General features: G+C 33.8%; 1 protein-coding gene and 1 long non-coding RNA gene across 2 annotated transcripts; both read left to right on the top strand.

Annotated features, from left to right (window-relative positions):
• The first annotated feature begins 3,094 nt into the window (after positions 1-3,094).
• LOC147816056 (uncharacterized) lies at positions 3,095-4,699 on the top strand. Its single transcript, XM_087156699.1, has one exon. It carries the CDS (start codon positions 3,095-3,097, stop codon positions 4,697-4,699), a length of 1,605 nt encoding a protein of 534 aa, XP_087012825.1.
• Positions 4,700-13,240: 8,541 nt separating this feature from the next.
• On the top strand, positions 13,241-15,729 carry LOC147816055 (uncharacterized). Its single transcript, XR_015431626.1, has 2 exons — positions 13,241-13,479; positions 14,987-15,729. It is a non-coding gene; the product is annotated as an uncharacterized LOC147816055 (long non-coding RNA).
• The last annotated feature ends 576 nt before the right edge of the window (positions 15,730-16,305 follow it).

Below are 16,305 nucleotides of genomic sequence, written 5' to 3'. Positions count from 1 at the left end.
TGTTGCCAGATTGGGCTACAAGTAGCGGATTGGGCTACTTTTAAAAGTCCCCGCTACTGAAAATTGAATTTTCGCTACTTGCTACTTTTTGGGCTACTTATTATTTTTCGAACGCTACAAATCTTAAATATGCGCTACTTTTTTTCCTTACTGAAATATATATATATATATTTTAATTTTTTCCCTTCCCATTATAAAATGATTCTGAAAGTTTCTTCAGCTTCTTTACCATTTTTAAAAAGGACATTTTTGTTGTTGTTGTTGAAAACGTTCTCGCTTCAGTTTTGGATTCTTCATATGTTTTACTGATGGAGTCTATAATCTTTCTATGTTTATGTTTCAAATCGTAGACTCGGGAAATCGCAAAGAAAGTAGAAATGAACGGAGAGTATGATGGGGAAAATGTTTTTTAACCCCAACTATTATTAATCGTTTATCTTCTGGAGAAAAAAAAATCACGTTACTCGCTTTGAAACTCAGAAAAATTAAATCCAAAGTCATTTTACCTGATGAATGAAAATAGTTGTTGTGAATGACAATGAGTTTCCATAAAATATCGTACTGTTAAATGCTTTTTAGTGAATTCATTTCAGTTTTGTAAATCACGATCTATTCACAGTTGCACGAAAAATAGGAAAATTTTTATATCTCTCTAGAGCAGGGATGGGCAAACTACGGCCCGCGGGCCAACTGTGGCCCTCCGGAAGGTTTTATCCGGCTCGCGGATATAATTTTAATTTGCCGATCAGTGGCAATATACATAAACAATATACATCCATTTTCTTGTCAACTATTTAAAATTATTTCTGTTTTTCCTTTTTTAACAAAGTACTGATGACCTTTTTAGTTTCTCTATTTTTGTTCTACAAAACATAAATTGATGGAAATAGTTAGCACAGACAGCTTCAATTGGTAAAATGTTGAAAGCATAAGTTCTTCATGGAATAGTCTTAGATTGGCTCTAACTAGCGTTTGTCTTTCTCGAGGAATCTAATATAGGTAAATTGTACTTCACACTTGGCAGACTACGCATTTTAAGATCCAACGAGCGGACAATCTAACAATCATCTGAAGCAGTTGTTTCTAAATATGCCAAAGTTTTACAAATCATTACCAAAAGCTAGTTTCCAAAATTTAATATTTCATGCCCAGAAAATCAGCTCTATGTTTGCTTGATCTTATATATGTGAACAAGAGTTTTCAACTTTGAACCTTTCTTAGAAAGAATCATTTCAGAAGTGGACTAACAGAAAAGCATTTAGCCTTGTTCCGTAAAATAGGCACATCTCGCTTCGAACCTTAATATAAGGAACTTTTAAAAACGAAATCGCAATTTCATTCATCTCACTAAATATTTAAATTAAAACTTGTATATCGCTTTTTTTTAAATTTTGAAAGTTTTATTTGTCCCACCAAACATTTTTTTTCTCGATGTTTGGCCCTCGACCAAAAAAGTTTGCACATCCCTGCTCTAGAGCTTAGATTTGCCCGTTGTAAATGATGAAATTATTTTTTTAAAGGAAGCTATAATATGTATTGCTATGGTTACAGTTATTATTTTTCACCTCATTTTGCCAAATATGCAATAAATAAATGAAACAAATAAAAATTAAGTTTTGGATAGTTACCATATTAAAATAAAATTCGTATTACCAAACGCAAATGATAATCAGAATTGGCATCAAGGAGAACGACATGAAGAAATATTTCATAGAAGGCCAAGGCCCACCCAATGATGACGATGAAACGCAAAAGATGGATTTTGTTTTTAAAACAAAAATATATACTATGAAATTTCAAATAATAATTAACTATAACAATGAAATTATGAATAAAAATGACTAAGTTAATTGAAACATAATGCACTTAGGGATCAGGAAAACTGAATAACGACAATTTTTTTAATTCGAAAATGTCAACATTTTAAACCTTTCGAAACATTTATAGTAATTGCAAAATAACTAGGAAAGATAATTACTTTAATTGATAAACACGGTAATGTATATGCTGCGTGTTATAAAAGGAGTTTAGAAAATTATTAAAGCTACTACAGTGAAACTATCGTAAACTGATCAGAAGTGGAACTACAATTTGATGGTTTTATAAGAGAAGTCATCTTATAAAAATGATAATAAATTGTTTTTACCAGTTTTGCACTTGATCATCAAAATCTTAGATAGGTGATTAACTTATAGAGATGGTCAACTTAACAGGTTTCACTGTGCAAGTAAAGTAAGCACAGCAACTAAGGCGAGCTGCGAGAAAAGAAAATATTTACGAGCATTTAGTGCAAATCTATCTTTTTATCATTGTTTTTTTTAACTTTACAACAGATGTTACGGCTACTATAAATGAAAAAAAAATTAGTTAAAAATATTTGTTGCTTCGTAGACGCTTTAAAATACTGTTTCATACGTGGTCCAAATCAAAATATTCATTTGTTCACTAAATTACTATCAAAACTATTCTCAATCGAGTTTGAAACAATTATTGATGCTGTTACAAAGAAAAGCTAAGTCATATTTCTCATCTGCGAGCTGAATGTTTGTACTTTGTATTGTTTCGAACTTCAGAGCAGAAATGATTAAATAAATTATTTTGCTTATCAAAAAAAGATTTTTTGCCTTTTATTTTTAAATACACACAGATGTAGGCCCATGAAGTTGAACTTTTCTGAATTTCTTGTTGGAGATTGGGTCCTAGTTAGGTCTTATTTTTAATTTCCTCGAAACGCGAGATAATTTTTATTAAAAAAAATTAGCTAGTGAGAACATTTTTATGTGCGAGTAATTAAGGTTCTTGAGGTTGGGGAAAGAAGCGAGCTGAGGTCGAAACCTCTTAGTATTCTTATGCAGCTCAAAGACCGCACCAACATTAAAATATCGAAGACAGTTCCGACTGATTTTTACACATAAAAAAGCTGGGGAATCTTCGATTAATTGTAATTTGTGATGCTTTTAGTTTACTATGTGTATTGCTTTAGAGGAGTTAGTTTACTTTGTTAATTAGTGTTTAGTGAAGAGAATTGCTTTCGATGAAAGCGTAGTGATTAGTTGATATTAAAGTGTAGTTCTTTTAATAACTAAATATAAAAATGACACTTAAGTTGAACCTTAAAAAGGATGAGTTAATTACGATTGCAGAAGAATTGGGTTTAATAATTCCCGAAAATGCTAAAATAGTGGATTTAAAGCGCTTAATTGAATCTAGCGATGAATTTAAAAATGATATTGAGTTTTTACATGATCTAATTGAGAATGTTTTGGAAGAAAAAAGGGAAAGGTTAGAAAAAGCAAAACGTGAATCAGAACAGGAAGTAGAGCTAGAAAAGTTAAAATTAGCTCAATTAGAAAAGCAGTTAGAAATTGCGAATATTAGAGGTAACCTAGTTGACACGTCTAAGACTACAGTGACCAGTGAAACGGATTGCGATAATTTAGAAAATTTAATAAAAAGTGTGAGAACATTAACAATTCGAGTGCCGAGTAAGTCGGAAGGGTGGGGCTTTTTTTTTACTTCCTTAGAAAGGGCCTTTAACACAAAAAATATATCCGAGAAATATAAAGCAGAGATTTTACTAAATTTGTTAGAGGAAAAGGCGTCTAATATTTTAACTTATATAACAGAGAAAGATCTAAACAATTATGAGGTGATTAAATCAATTGTTTTGAGAGAATTTGAACCCACCGCGCAGGCAGTATTAGAGAATTTTAGAAGGGCATCAAGAGAAAACGAAACACATATACAATTTGCTTCGCGCTTAACTACGAGTTTCGATTACTATTTAAATTTGAGAGGAGTAAAGGATTTTGAAACTTTAAAGCAATTGATAGTGTCAGACAAACTGTTTCGAACACTAGATCGAGATACAGCCTCACATATTAACGTTAGGCAGGGCGAAAAATGGTTTAAGCCACTTGAGTTAGCTAAAGAATGTGACTTATATTTTACATCTCGAGGAAAAATTATAACTGAAAAGAGAACCGAATTAAGGGCTTATAACAACAATCACAATTCGAATGGAAACACTAAGTATGTTCCGCCACCTTTCAGAAACTCCCCATTTACTAGAGAAAACAAATATTTTCCCTACACACGCGAATGTTATATATGTTCTAGTAACTCACATATGGCTAAGAGTTGCCCAAATAGAAGAAATAAATACTATGAGCAATCAAATAAAGCCGGTAATGATATTCAAAACAAAACACGAAGTAACACACAAACGTCTATAAATAAATCCAGTGATAACACTGCAGTGGTTACAAATGTAAATTCGAAACATTTGCAGAGTTCTAAAACTTTAAATGAAATTAATTTGTACCCTTTACAAAAAGTCTCTATTTCTATTGCAAGTAGACAAATAGACGCAATCATCGATAGCGAGGCTGAGATCTCTATTTTGAATACGACCCTACTTCCGTCTTTAGAAATAGAAGCTAAGGGAAAAATAATTTTACAATCCGCATTTAAAGAACAAGTCGAGGCGAAATTAGCAGTATTGCCAGTTTATTATAAAAACCCTGACGATTGTCTATTTTATAGTTCAAATATTTTGTTTGCTTTAACAGATAAATTAAACATCCCTTGCTTAATTACACCGGACGCTTATAATTCTTTGATTTGTCAAAATGATGATTCAGCTGAAATCGAAAACACTTTAATTTTAGAATTCGTGGGGGCGTGGGGGAAGAAATGAATAAAAGTTCACCAAGGTCAGAGGATTCATTTTCTCAATGGAAAGAAAGTGAAACAGGGTGCGTTGTTTACTTAATGTCGGATACTAATAAATTATGCAGTTCTAGTGATGAATATTCGGAGGCTAATAAATTTCGAGAAATGCAGAAAGATTGTTTAACTTTAAAGAATTCTTTCCAAGATGCTAGTTTGAAAAAGAATAATTTCTTTTTGCGGGATGATTTATTATTTCATAAAGATAAAATTTGTGGCGATACAATATATCAGTTAGTATTACCTAAAATTTATAGGGATAAAGTTCTTCAATTAGCTCATAATGAGAATCATTTAGGAATACGAAAAACTAAAGAACGCATAAAATTATCTTTTTATTGGCCTAATGTTTCAAAAGATGTTGAAAATTATTGTAAAACCTGCAAAAATTGTCAATTAAAGAGCCCGGAGCGAAAATCTGATAAAATTCCTATAACCCCTGTTGTTAGAGCTCCATATCCTTTTCACACGGTAAATATAGATTTAATTGGAGAAATTGTTCCACCCTCGGGTAGAAAACATAAGTATTGTTTATGTTTAATTGATCAAAATTCTAGATGGCCTGAAGTCGTCCCACTAAAAAATTTGTCTGCTAAGACAACATGCGACGCCCTTTTAGAGATATTCATGCGTACCGGAATTCCAGAAGTAATTTGCAGTGACCAGGGTACTAATTTTACGTCGCAATTGACGAAAGAATTTGAAAATAGGTTAGGAGCAAGTCCTCGATTTTCCACTCCATCTTACCCAGCTTCCAATGGTTTAGTAGAAAAATGGAATAGGGTATTTAAACAGATGTTGCACCATGTTATTCGTTCAGATCCTACCGATTGGGATAAACATATTCCATATTTACTTTTTGCGTACCGCGAAGTACCAAATTGTACGACGGGCATATCTCCTTTTAAACTTATGTATGGACGCGAAGCTAGAGGTCCCTTGTCAGTTTTAAAATCTTCTTGGTCGGGTGAGATTCCACTACCCCTAAATCTTAGCAATTCGGCCGTAGATTATTTACAGGAATTAAAAATAAATTTGGAAAAGGCCGCAGATCTCGCTTCTTTGACTACAACTAAGAAACAAAATTCTTATGCCCATTATTTCAATCGAAGTACAAGAATGAAAGAGTTTAAGAAAGGTGAATTAGTCTATTTACTCATTCCGGATTCTTCGAATAAACTATACGCAAGATGGACGGGACCAGGCGAAATAATAGAACGAGTTAATCCTAATTCATATAAGGTTAAATTACCAGATGGCAATGTGCGACATATTCATGCTAACAAAATAAGACATTTTCATGCTAGAGCACAAACTGTGGGTGTTATATTTGAAGACGATGTTGAATTTGGTGAAATTCATCCTACACCGATTATAACACCTTCGTTAAGAAAAGGTGACATTGAGGTAGATGTTAGTCATTTAGAAGAAAGTAAACAAACTGAGTTGCTTGAACTTTTGCACAAGCATGCATCATTATTCTCTGGTAAAGTACAAGTAGCTAATGTAGGTGAACATAAAATTCGATTAATACCAGGTGCTGAGAGGAAGAAACCCTACATTTACAAAATCCCCGAATCTTTAAAGACTGAAGTCGACAAACAAATTTCGGAATTAGAGAATCTAGGTCTTATCGAACACAGCGAAGCAGACATTGCTTACCCAGTTGTCTGCGTGGCCAAGAAGGATGGTAGTATGCGATTATGCATCGATTTCAGACAGTTAAATGCTGTAACAAAACCCTTTGATTACCCAATGGAAAATTCAGCGGACCTCATCAACCAAATTGGGCATGCTAAAATTATATCTTGCCTAGATGTCTTAAAAGGGTACTGGGAAATTCCTTTAGAAGAGGAAAGCCGTGATCTTACTTCATTTAAAACTCATCGAGCCCAATATAAATGGAAGGTAATGCCATTTGGTCTCCGCAACGCAGCAGCTTCTTTTCAGAAAGTGATGAACAGTGCTTTAAGTGAATATCGTGAATTCTGCAAAGCATATCTCGATGATATAGCTATATTTTCTTGTGACTGGGATACGCATCTTAAACAGTTAGATATGGTACTGACCAAATTAACTGATCTAAAATTCACCGTTAATGTCAAGAAATTCATCAATCTTCTACAATCAATTTCTTGCAAGAATCGTTTTCGCAAAAACACAAATCAAGTATCTAGGTCATATTATAGGAGATGGTAGACATGAACCAGATCCTGAAAGCTTCGTGCTATTGAAATTATCGAAACACCTAAAACCAAGTCAGCTTTAAAAAGTGCGTTAGGTCTCTTCAATTATTACAGAAATTATATAAAAAAACTATGCTGAGTAAGCAAAACCATTGACGGATTTAACCAAAAAGAAAGTTCCAGAGCTTATTCCTTGGACTGACGGAGAGGAATTATCATTCCAAAAACTAAAGAAAAAGTTGAGTGAAGCTCCTTCCCTTTATACTCCAGATCCAAAAAAACCTTATGTTATACAGTGTGATGCAAGTTCCTATGGTGTTGGTGCTTGTTTATCCCAAAGAGATGATTACGGTCAACTTTGCCCAATCAGTTTTGCTAGCCAAAAACTGAACAAAGTGCAGCAAAACTGGGCTACTATTGAACGTGAAGCGTATGCTGTAGTATGGTCGATCAAAAAGTTTGAAAATTACGTGTTTGGTGCGAATATTGACATTATAACTGATCATAATCCTCTAATATTTTTACAGAAGTCAGCACCCCAATCTGCTAAGTTGCAACGGTGGGCTTTAGCTCTCCAAAGGTACAATATTCATATCACACACTGCCCAGGTGCTCGATTAAAAAATGCTGATGGTCTATCAAGACTAGTAAGTGATTGAATGTTTGTGTCTTTATTAAAAAAACAAACTAACATATATAATAATCTGTTTTATAACAAGGCTTCTTTTCATCTGTAAATATACATGAGTCAATTGAAATTTAATTTCCATGGTAATATCGAATCTATTGTATTAAGGTTTCTTTTCATCTGTAGTTATATAGAAATATATACCAGTTTTATATAAATTTGATTTGTACATAGTAATTGTATATATGATGTGTTATAACCAAGCAACTATACATCTGTCATATTTCTACTATTTTCATCTGCGTTTTGCATATTTTATGTGTAAGTAATTGTAACAAGTATTCTATTCATCTGTTTTATTTATAATTAAGTGTTAAATATATTTTTATATGTATTATCCTATTGTGTGGATCAGATTTCGCTATACCAGGTGTAGCGCAATCTTGTCGGGGGGGTGTCATGCCTCCATGTTGCGATGGCGCTGTCAGCAAATGTAGATGTTGTAAATAAAGATCGAGAGTTCGCACGTAGCGGCTGGAAAGAAAAGACGTTCTTTTGTTGGTCTAATTATTTACTTGGACAGTATGATATCACAATAATAACAGCTTTTTTTGTCAAAGTGAGAAAAATTATTAATAACCGGTCAAAGTGAGAAAAATCGCAAATTATTCACTTCAACCGGTTATTAATAATAATAATAACCAGTGAAGTTTTTACAATGTTATTAAACGGTTTATATTGCATTGTGACAGGGGTGTGCCTCTTTGTATATTATATGTGTTACGGCTAAAGTGGTAGATACGGTTATTATTAATACTAACCGTACTATTAATAATAACCGCTTCTTTTGGTCAAAGGGAAAAATAGAACGGAGAGATTTCCGTATCGTGATCTGCGGTTGAATAATCGCCTCGTCTTGCCATCTTCTGGGCAGCAGCCAGCGAGAAACTGAAAATAAAATCACAGAAAGGGACCAACTTGACGGGAGTGACTCACGGCCACCCCCGGGCAAACATCTACAAACTTGTTTTTTCTTTTTTGTTTTAAAAGAAATTCTACTTTAAAATCAATTTAGAGATTGTAGTTGGCCTGGCAGATCACAACACGGAAATATCCCCAATAAAAACGCGAAAGAATGACATTGACCTAACTTCATTAGTTATTATTAATAATAGTCCCGCAGTGGACTGATCGTTAAGACACGGTTCCCGGCAGATCACCGAAGTCAAGCATCACTGGCTGCGGTCAGTGTGCGGGTGGGTGACCACTTGGATCAGTCTGCGTAGGGACCGAGGGTGTGCGGTATTGGTCCTCGTTAAACTGTGCTACCGTAAAGTGCTCGACTTCGCGCGCAGGTCTTCGGGCTACCAAAGCGGGGGTGCCATCCCCTCCGCAGGGGATCAAAATTGTGATGGCATGTCTTCGGATCATCCTCCGGGATGTTTCCCAGACCGTCGCCAATAGCCCATTGTGCAGCTCTAGTGCGACGTAAATTAAAAACAACAACAACATTATTAATAATAACCAGTTAATGGGATGAATTCACTTAAATTATTAACTTTAACCAGTTTGTTTGGTTGTTATTAATATTGACCGGTTAGTTATAATAATAACCGACTATTCACATTAATCGTAACACATACACTACCGGTCAAAAGTTTGCGAAAATTTTGAAATCTACGAAAAAATGGTCTAAATTCAAATGTTTATAGAACTGCGAAAAATCAGTCAAATTGCATGCAAATTTGATATGTTCTAAAGTGAATCCTCTACATTTAGTTACATATGATCAAATTGCAATACTTTATTTTTTGCGATCTGAATCCAGCTTTTCATCATGGGTTGTTTCTATGGTGAAAAAAGTTGCTAAGCTTGAACACTTGCCAAACATGCAAAAAAAAAATTTTTGTACTTTCTGTTAATGGAAAATAGTTATTTGAACCGTTCTGTGTAAGCCCTCAAAATTTCAAATCGTTTCGATTTGTTTTGACAAAGTTATAGAATTTTGAAAAACATGTGTACTTTTCTCAATTTTTGAGCATCCCACATATGCAGTCTTTTAGTCTATACTTCTTCTACCAAAGAGCTTTTTAATTTTAATGTTTTCGATATTTTCAAGTAATTAATATTGATTATAAAACAAATACTCTTATTCATTATTGTAACTATTATTGTTTATATTTATTGTTTATATTTATTGCTTATATGTATTAGTTTTGTTGTGATATTTTTACTTTACATTAAATTAAAATAAAAAGTTATAACAATAATTACATAAATAATTCTAAAAAAATAATATCAATAGTATAAAAAATTTGCATTTTTACTAAACTATTTTATTTACAACAAATATTCAACATCAAATATTTAACATATTCTTATTCGTATTTTGTAATTAAATAAATTAACATTTAAATCTTAGATTCCTCGAACCATCCACCTTTTGCTTTTATTATAGCCTTACATATGCGTGGCATTCGATCGAACAAACCATTAATCACTTCAAGTGATATAGAGTTCCATTCCTGTTGTAAAATGTCCCATAACTGATTTCGATTCGAAATATCAGAGTATCGTTTGCAAGAACAAACAAATTTTCAATGAAATGTGACATTTATGAGATATTGTTTTAATTATATTCATAATAAATGCTTTGTAATTGCAATAATGAATAAGAATATTTGTTTTATAATCAATATTAATTAGTTGAAAATATAGAAAACATTAAAATTAAAAAGTTCTTTGGTAGAAGATGTATAGACCAAAAGACTGCATATGTGGAATGCTCAAAAATCGAGAAAAGTACACATGTTTTTCAAAAATCTATAACTTCGTCAAAACAAATCGAAACGATTTGAAATTTTGAGGGCTTACACAGAACGGTTCAAATAACTATTTTCCATTAACAGAAAGTACAAAAAAAATTTTTTGCAAGTTTGGCAGGTGTTCAAACTTAACAACTTTTTTCACCATAGAAACAACCCATGATGAAAAGCTGGATTCAGTTCGCAAAAAATAAAGTATTGCAATTTGATCATATGTAACTAAATGTAGAGGATTCACTTTAGAACATATCAAATTTGCATGCAATTTGACTGATTTTTCGCAATTCTATAAACATTTGAATTTAGACCATTTTTTCGTAGATTTCAAAATTTTCGCAAACTTTTGACAGGTAGTGTATGCTACATATACTAACACGTGTGCTTATTGCAAAGCAGGGCTTGCGGTAACAGATGTGTGGTTCGTTTCGTTTACCTTAATAGACGCTTCCAACTGACTACTTGTTCAGATCCCAAGAACTGACGGACTAAGAAAAATACTTGTAATGCTTCTCTAAAGATCAACAAGCAAACACTTAAATTGAAGCAACCCCTCCTTCATCCCCTCAACAAAACATAAAAACTAGTCTACTATAGATATGATCTCTGACAATTAGTGAGAGACACTGTTCCCAGCAAGTCACCGAAGTCAAGCATCACTGGCTGCGGTCAGTGTGCGGGTGGGTGACCACTTTGATCAGTATTCGTAGTGATCGAGGATGTGCGGTATCGGTCCTCGTTAAACTATTCTACCGTAAAGTGCTCAACTTTGCATACGGGTCGTTGGGCTACCGAAGCGGGGGAGCCATCCCCTCTGCATAGGATCAAAATCGTGATGGCATGTCTTCGGATCATCCTCAGGGATGTTTCCCAGACCATCGCCAATAGTCCATTGTGCAGCTCTAGTGTGACGTAAATGAACTACAACGACAGTTAGTGAGAAGACAGTACATTTCCAGCATAAAACTAATTCAAATTTTATTCTTTCCTAGTGATTTCTTACCTATAATTTGTTCTATATTTAATATAATGTATTTTAATATAATTTAATTCAGTAAATGCTTATAGTAGCATTTTGTTTTTGTTGACATTGAATTTGAAGTGGAATTTACCTCTATGAATCCCTTAGCATGCTGTTCAATTGTAAGCGCTAAACACAATGAGTGAGAGAGGCTTTGAAGGCGGAACCGGTAACTTTCGGGGCCTCCCTAGCCCAGCGGTATCGCGCACCGAACACAGTGTAAAGCGTGGAGGTGACGGGTCCGAATCCCGCCGTAACCCTGCATGCATTCTTTGTGATGTCATCATCTAAATTGTTCTATCTGTCCTTCTACTTGACGTTGGTTTATAAGCCTAAATTGAGAAAACAAGCCTGCATATATATGTATTTTCAATAAAGCAATAAAACCGGTGACTTTCTTTGTCATTTATATCTCCAAGTACTTTTTTTGGTACTTTATTTACGTCGCTGTACAATGGGGTACGGTCTGGGAAACATCCCTGAGGATAATTCAAACGCATGCAATGGCAATTTTTCATCCTCTGCAGAGGTGATCGCTCCTCTTCTTTGGAAGTGCGAGACCTACGCGTGAAGTTGAGTACTTTACTGTAGCACAGTTTAACGAAGACCGATACCGTGCTCCATGGTCCCTACGCAGGCTGATCAAAGTGGTCACTCACTCGCTTACAGACCACAGCCAGTAATGCTAGACTTCAGTGATCTGCTGGGAATCGTATCTTAACGATCAGTCGACTGCGGGACCCAAGTTGCGACAGAGAATGCTGTTGGTTTAAATTGCTCACCACAAAGAACCTTAGTAGTTACAAACTAATATCCTACAAGTTACGTAAAAAATAAAGTTATCTGTAAATTTTGCAGTGCTTGTGAAAGTTCGTCTTCTACAAAACACTTTTAAGCGTGGAGTTTGCGGGTTCTATTCCAATCGTAACCATGCTGTATCTCACATTAGTTTTTCATGTCTACCTGCATTTTGGATAACTTTACTTTCGAAATTAGAGGCACATGGCCTGTTGTTGTTGTAGTTAATTTACGTCGCACTAGAGCTGCACAATGGGCTATTGGCGACGATCTGGGATACATCCCTGAGGATGATCCGAAGACATGCCATCACAATTTTGATCCTGTGCTGAGGCGATGGCACCTCCCGCTTCGGTAGCCCGACGACCTGCAAGCGAAGTCAGACACTTTACGGTAGAATAGTTTAACGAGGACCAATACCGCACACCCGCAGTCCTTACGCAGACTAATCCAAGTGGTCACCCATCAGCACACTGACCGCAGCCAGTGATGCATGACTTCGGTGATCTGCTGGGAACCGAGTCTTAACGATCAGTCCACTGCGGGACTCACATTGCCTGTAATTGCACAAGCCTGTTATTATATCTATGATTGATTTTTCTTCAGTTATACTTTATTGCGTATTCAAATATTTGAGTCCCGCTGTGGATTGTTCGTAAAAATACGGTTCCCAGTATAACGCCGAAGTCAAGCAGCATTGACTGCTGTCAGTAAGAGGGTGGGTGACCACTTTGATCAGTATACGTAGGGATCGAAGATGTGCGGTATCGGTCCTCGTTAAATTGTTCTGCCGTACAGTGAGTCCTCGACTTCGTGCGAGGTTATCGTGCCACCAAAGTGAGAGTGCCATTCTCTGTGCAGAGGATCAAAATTGTGATGGCATGACTTCGGATCATCCTCAGAAATGTTTCAAAGACCATTGTTTATAACGCATGGTAGAGCTCTAGTGTGACGTAAATAATGTACTTACCATATCATCAACTCAACTCAACTGTGGCTGAAATTAATCGTTATCGATATTAAGGGATATAAAATAAGAGGCACGGGTGGTATCGAATGAGCTCTTTCTGTCTCCGAACTGCATTATATGTAAGTGTAGTCTTGTGTGCTTATTGGCAATTTAAATACTGAGCTGGATACCGTACGTGATTTTGTGTCGGATTTTTTCTCGGAAGTTTTGGCCCAAAGAAGCATTTTTGTCCTAAAGATTTTCAAGAAATAAATTTGTTACCGATGATTACTACTTTTCAGAAGGTTGTTTATGGAAGACTTTTCTCTTGATGTTTTTTTAAAGTAAGTTTTCCTAATTTTTATACTTTCTGCATTTAAGTTTTTCGTGATTATTAGTGGCACGGTTGTAATTGTGTGTGCCTATAATTTGTGATTGCTTTTTCAGAAAGATTAGTAATTCTGTATAAATAATTGACCCTCTTGGGTAATTTTTAAAATATTTTGATTCGTATTTTTGATGGGATACTAACTTGCCTAAAATAAAATGAACACATACTAAAAGTAATTTTTAAAGTTTTGTTTTCTCCAATATTGTATTTTCAAAGTTCCGTGATTGTTTAAAACTGAAGATATCCCCTCAATAGTAAGAAATATCTTATATTTATACATTTGTATAAGCATGTATGTATATTTTATACAACTGTAATAACGCTCTATTTTAAACTGAGTTGCATTATTTTTTATACTCTAAATATTTTTAATCCCACTCATTTGAAATTTTTAAGATTAATAGTTTAATAACGGTTGGTGTATACCAGCATTTCCTAAACTAATTTAACTTGCATAAGCTTGAGTTTGGTTAAAGAAGAACAAAATGTCTTCTGTATTCAAAGCACTTTTTGCAATCATGCTAGGTTTTTAGGCCTCTCAGATTTTATGTTTCTCAAACCCCATGCATCTTTGTATCTTTTGTCCCCTTCTTTGACCAGGTAACAGTTTAATTTCGTTATTCAGTTAAGTAGTTTGCTTGCTACGGTTGAGCAAATGGTTTCAACTTTTAGCCGGAAGTGTTTTGCGTCAAACTGTTGTCCAGTACACCAGCTAAAATGTAAAGATGTAATATTGAAACAGATTTTTTTTAGAGGGCCAGTTTAAAATTTGAATTAAAAATTAAATTCCGGGAATTAAACTAAAATGCTTGGCGTTTGATTCTCAGACAAACCATATTTAGATTAATAGAACTTAATTAGTAAAATACCAAAATAAAATCTGATATTAAGTGTTCGTTAAATATTCACCAAAATAATTTTCAGATGCGTGATTGTTATAGCAATATTTGAGAATCTGTTGAAGTAAAAGTACAATTACAAAAGTAAATATTGTGCCTTACGTTTTAAACTTATTTCACCTTTTTAGTTTCTAGTGGTTGAGGGGTAGTTTTTAACGTCTGCTGATTAAATCTGTTCATAACTATCGGGAGGCTAATGAATTCGGCACAATGTCTTTTGGCAAATAGTTCTAACTCAAGTGAACTCTATCGAATATTTGACTGCAATGTTTCCCTGTATACTTGAAAGCCATTTCACTTTCGTAGAGACTTTAAAATTTTTAATAATTGAAATTTCGACTGCGCCATTACTCAGGATTTTCATTTTAACTTTGTCTGCGTTTGTTAGTAAATTTTTGTTTTACTCCAGTGCTTTGGAAAGTAAGCACATAGTGCAGAGGACTTGCGAGTAGGTATGATTATAAAACTTGATTTGATGCACCGATATTGAACACTGCCTCTAACTAATTATTATGTTCATTTTGCCGTGACAGTAAAGACATTTTATATTTTTAACACTAGGCTTTGTACTGGATACTTCAACGTCGTATAGTAACCGTGAGGACCGTATTTGCCAAGAGCTCCAATTCTGACCTATTTTCCATGAGAAACATTTGTGCCAAGATTTCCTCAATTACTAACAGTTGCCAAGATAACCATGTGTGCAAGGATTACTGACCTAGTTGCCAAGATGATCCCAATAAATGACCTAGTTGCCATGAGGACCATGTGTGCCAAGATGACTTACTTAAGTTTCCTAGTTGTCATGACCTAGCTGTAGAGTTAAACCAACTTTATTTCTTCAACTCAAAAGGTTATTTTTATGTTCTCTTCTAATATGAAGATTCCACACTTGTATTTTATGAATATTGTAATTTAGTTTTTCTCCTAAAAATTAAGCTACATACTTTTTAATGGAACTTAAGAAATCTAAATCCATATTTTGAAATACCTTGCATGCAATTTAAGAGTACTCAGTATTAAAGTAAATTTATTTCTAATATTTTCTTAAATACGAAAAATAATTAATCTTATTAATCTAAAGTTTATTCTATTAAAAATTTTATTCATGGATTATTTTAATAGTCAATTATTTATTCATTAAATATCATAAATTAAATTTCAAGTCTTAGAGAACGTGCATCTAATTTGCGTACACTAAGTACTTCATTGATCCTTCTTAGTGTATGTACGTACAATTGCGTGTCAAAACGTTTTATGACAAGCTTATTGTTAGCTATTGCTCGTTATAAATTATGACTTAATGTCTTAAAAATAAACCTAGAATATTTATGAGAATTAACTTTCAACGAATAAAAACTAATTTCGAGTTATTGGTGTTTTGTCTTCAAACTCTTGTCCTGTACAAAAGCTAAAATGTGAAGTTGTAATATTAAAAATTGCTTCTTTGAGAGTGCTAGTTTAAATTTGAAATGAAAATTAAATTACGGGAATTAAACTAAAGTACTTGGCGTTCGATTTTCAAACAAAACATATTTAAATTAAAAAAAACTTAATATAAAATTTTATTATGGTATAATACTAATTAAATATTCTTTTTCAATAAATCTCCGCCAAATTTTCAGATGCGTGATTGTTATCGCAATATTTGAGAATCAGTTTAAGTAAATGTGCTAGTTTCAAAATGATATCTACGATTTAAAATACACGTAATATAAGAGTTTAGGCCAAACTTTAAAACAAATGATTTAATAAGATTTATATCGAATCTAGGAGTGATCGCTCAACTTTGTCGGCTATTAAAATATACTAAATAAACTCTTAAACTTATTTCAATGTAAAATTCAAGAGTACAAGGAAAAACCAGAATAGTTTGTGTA

Source organism: Parasteatoda tepidariorum, chromosome 2, assembly GCF_982258835.1.
Source record: "Parasteatoda tepidariorum strain Cologne lab strain chromosome 2, Ptep-v5.0, whole genome shotgun sequence".
Classification (NCBI taxonomy): domain Eukaryota; kingdom Metazoa; phylum Arthropoda; class Arachnida; order Araneae; family Theridiidae; genus Parasteatoda; species Parasteatoda tepidariorum.
The sequence above is the reverse complement of the archived record's forward strand: the minus strand, read 5'-3'. Positions and strand labels throughout refer to the sequence as shown.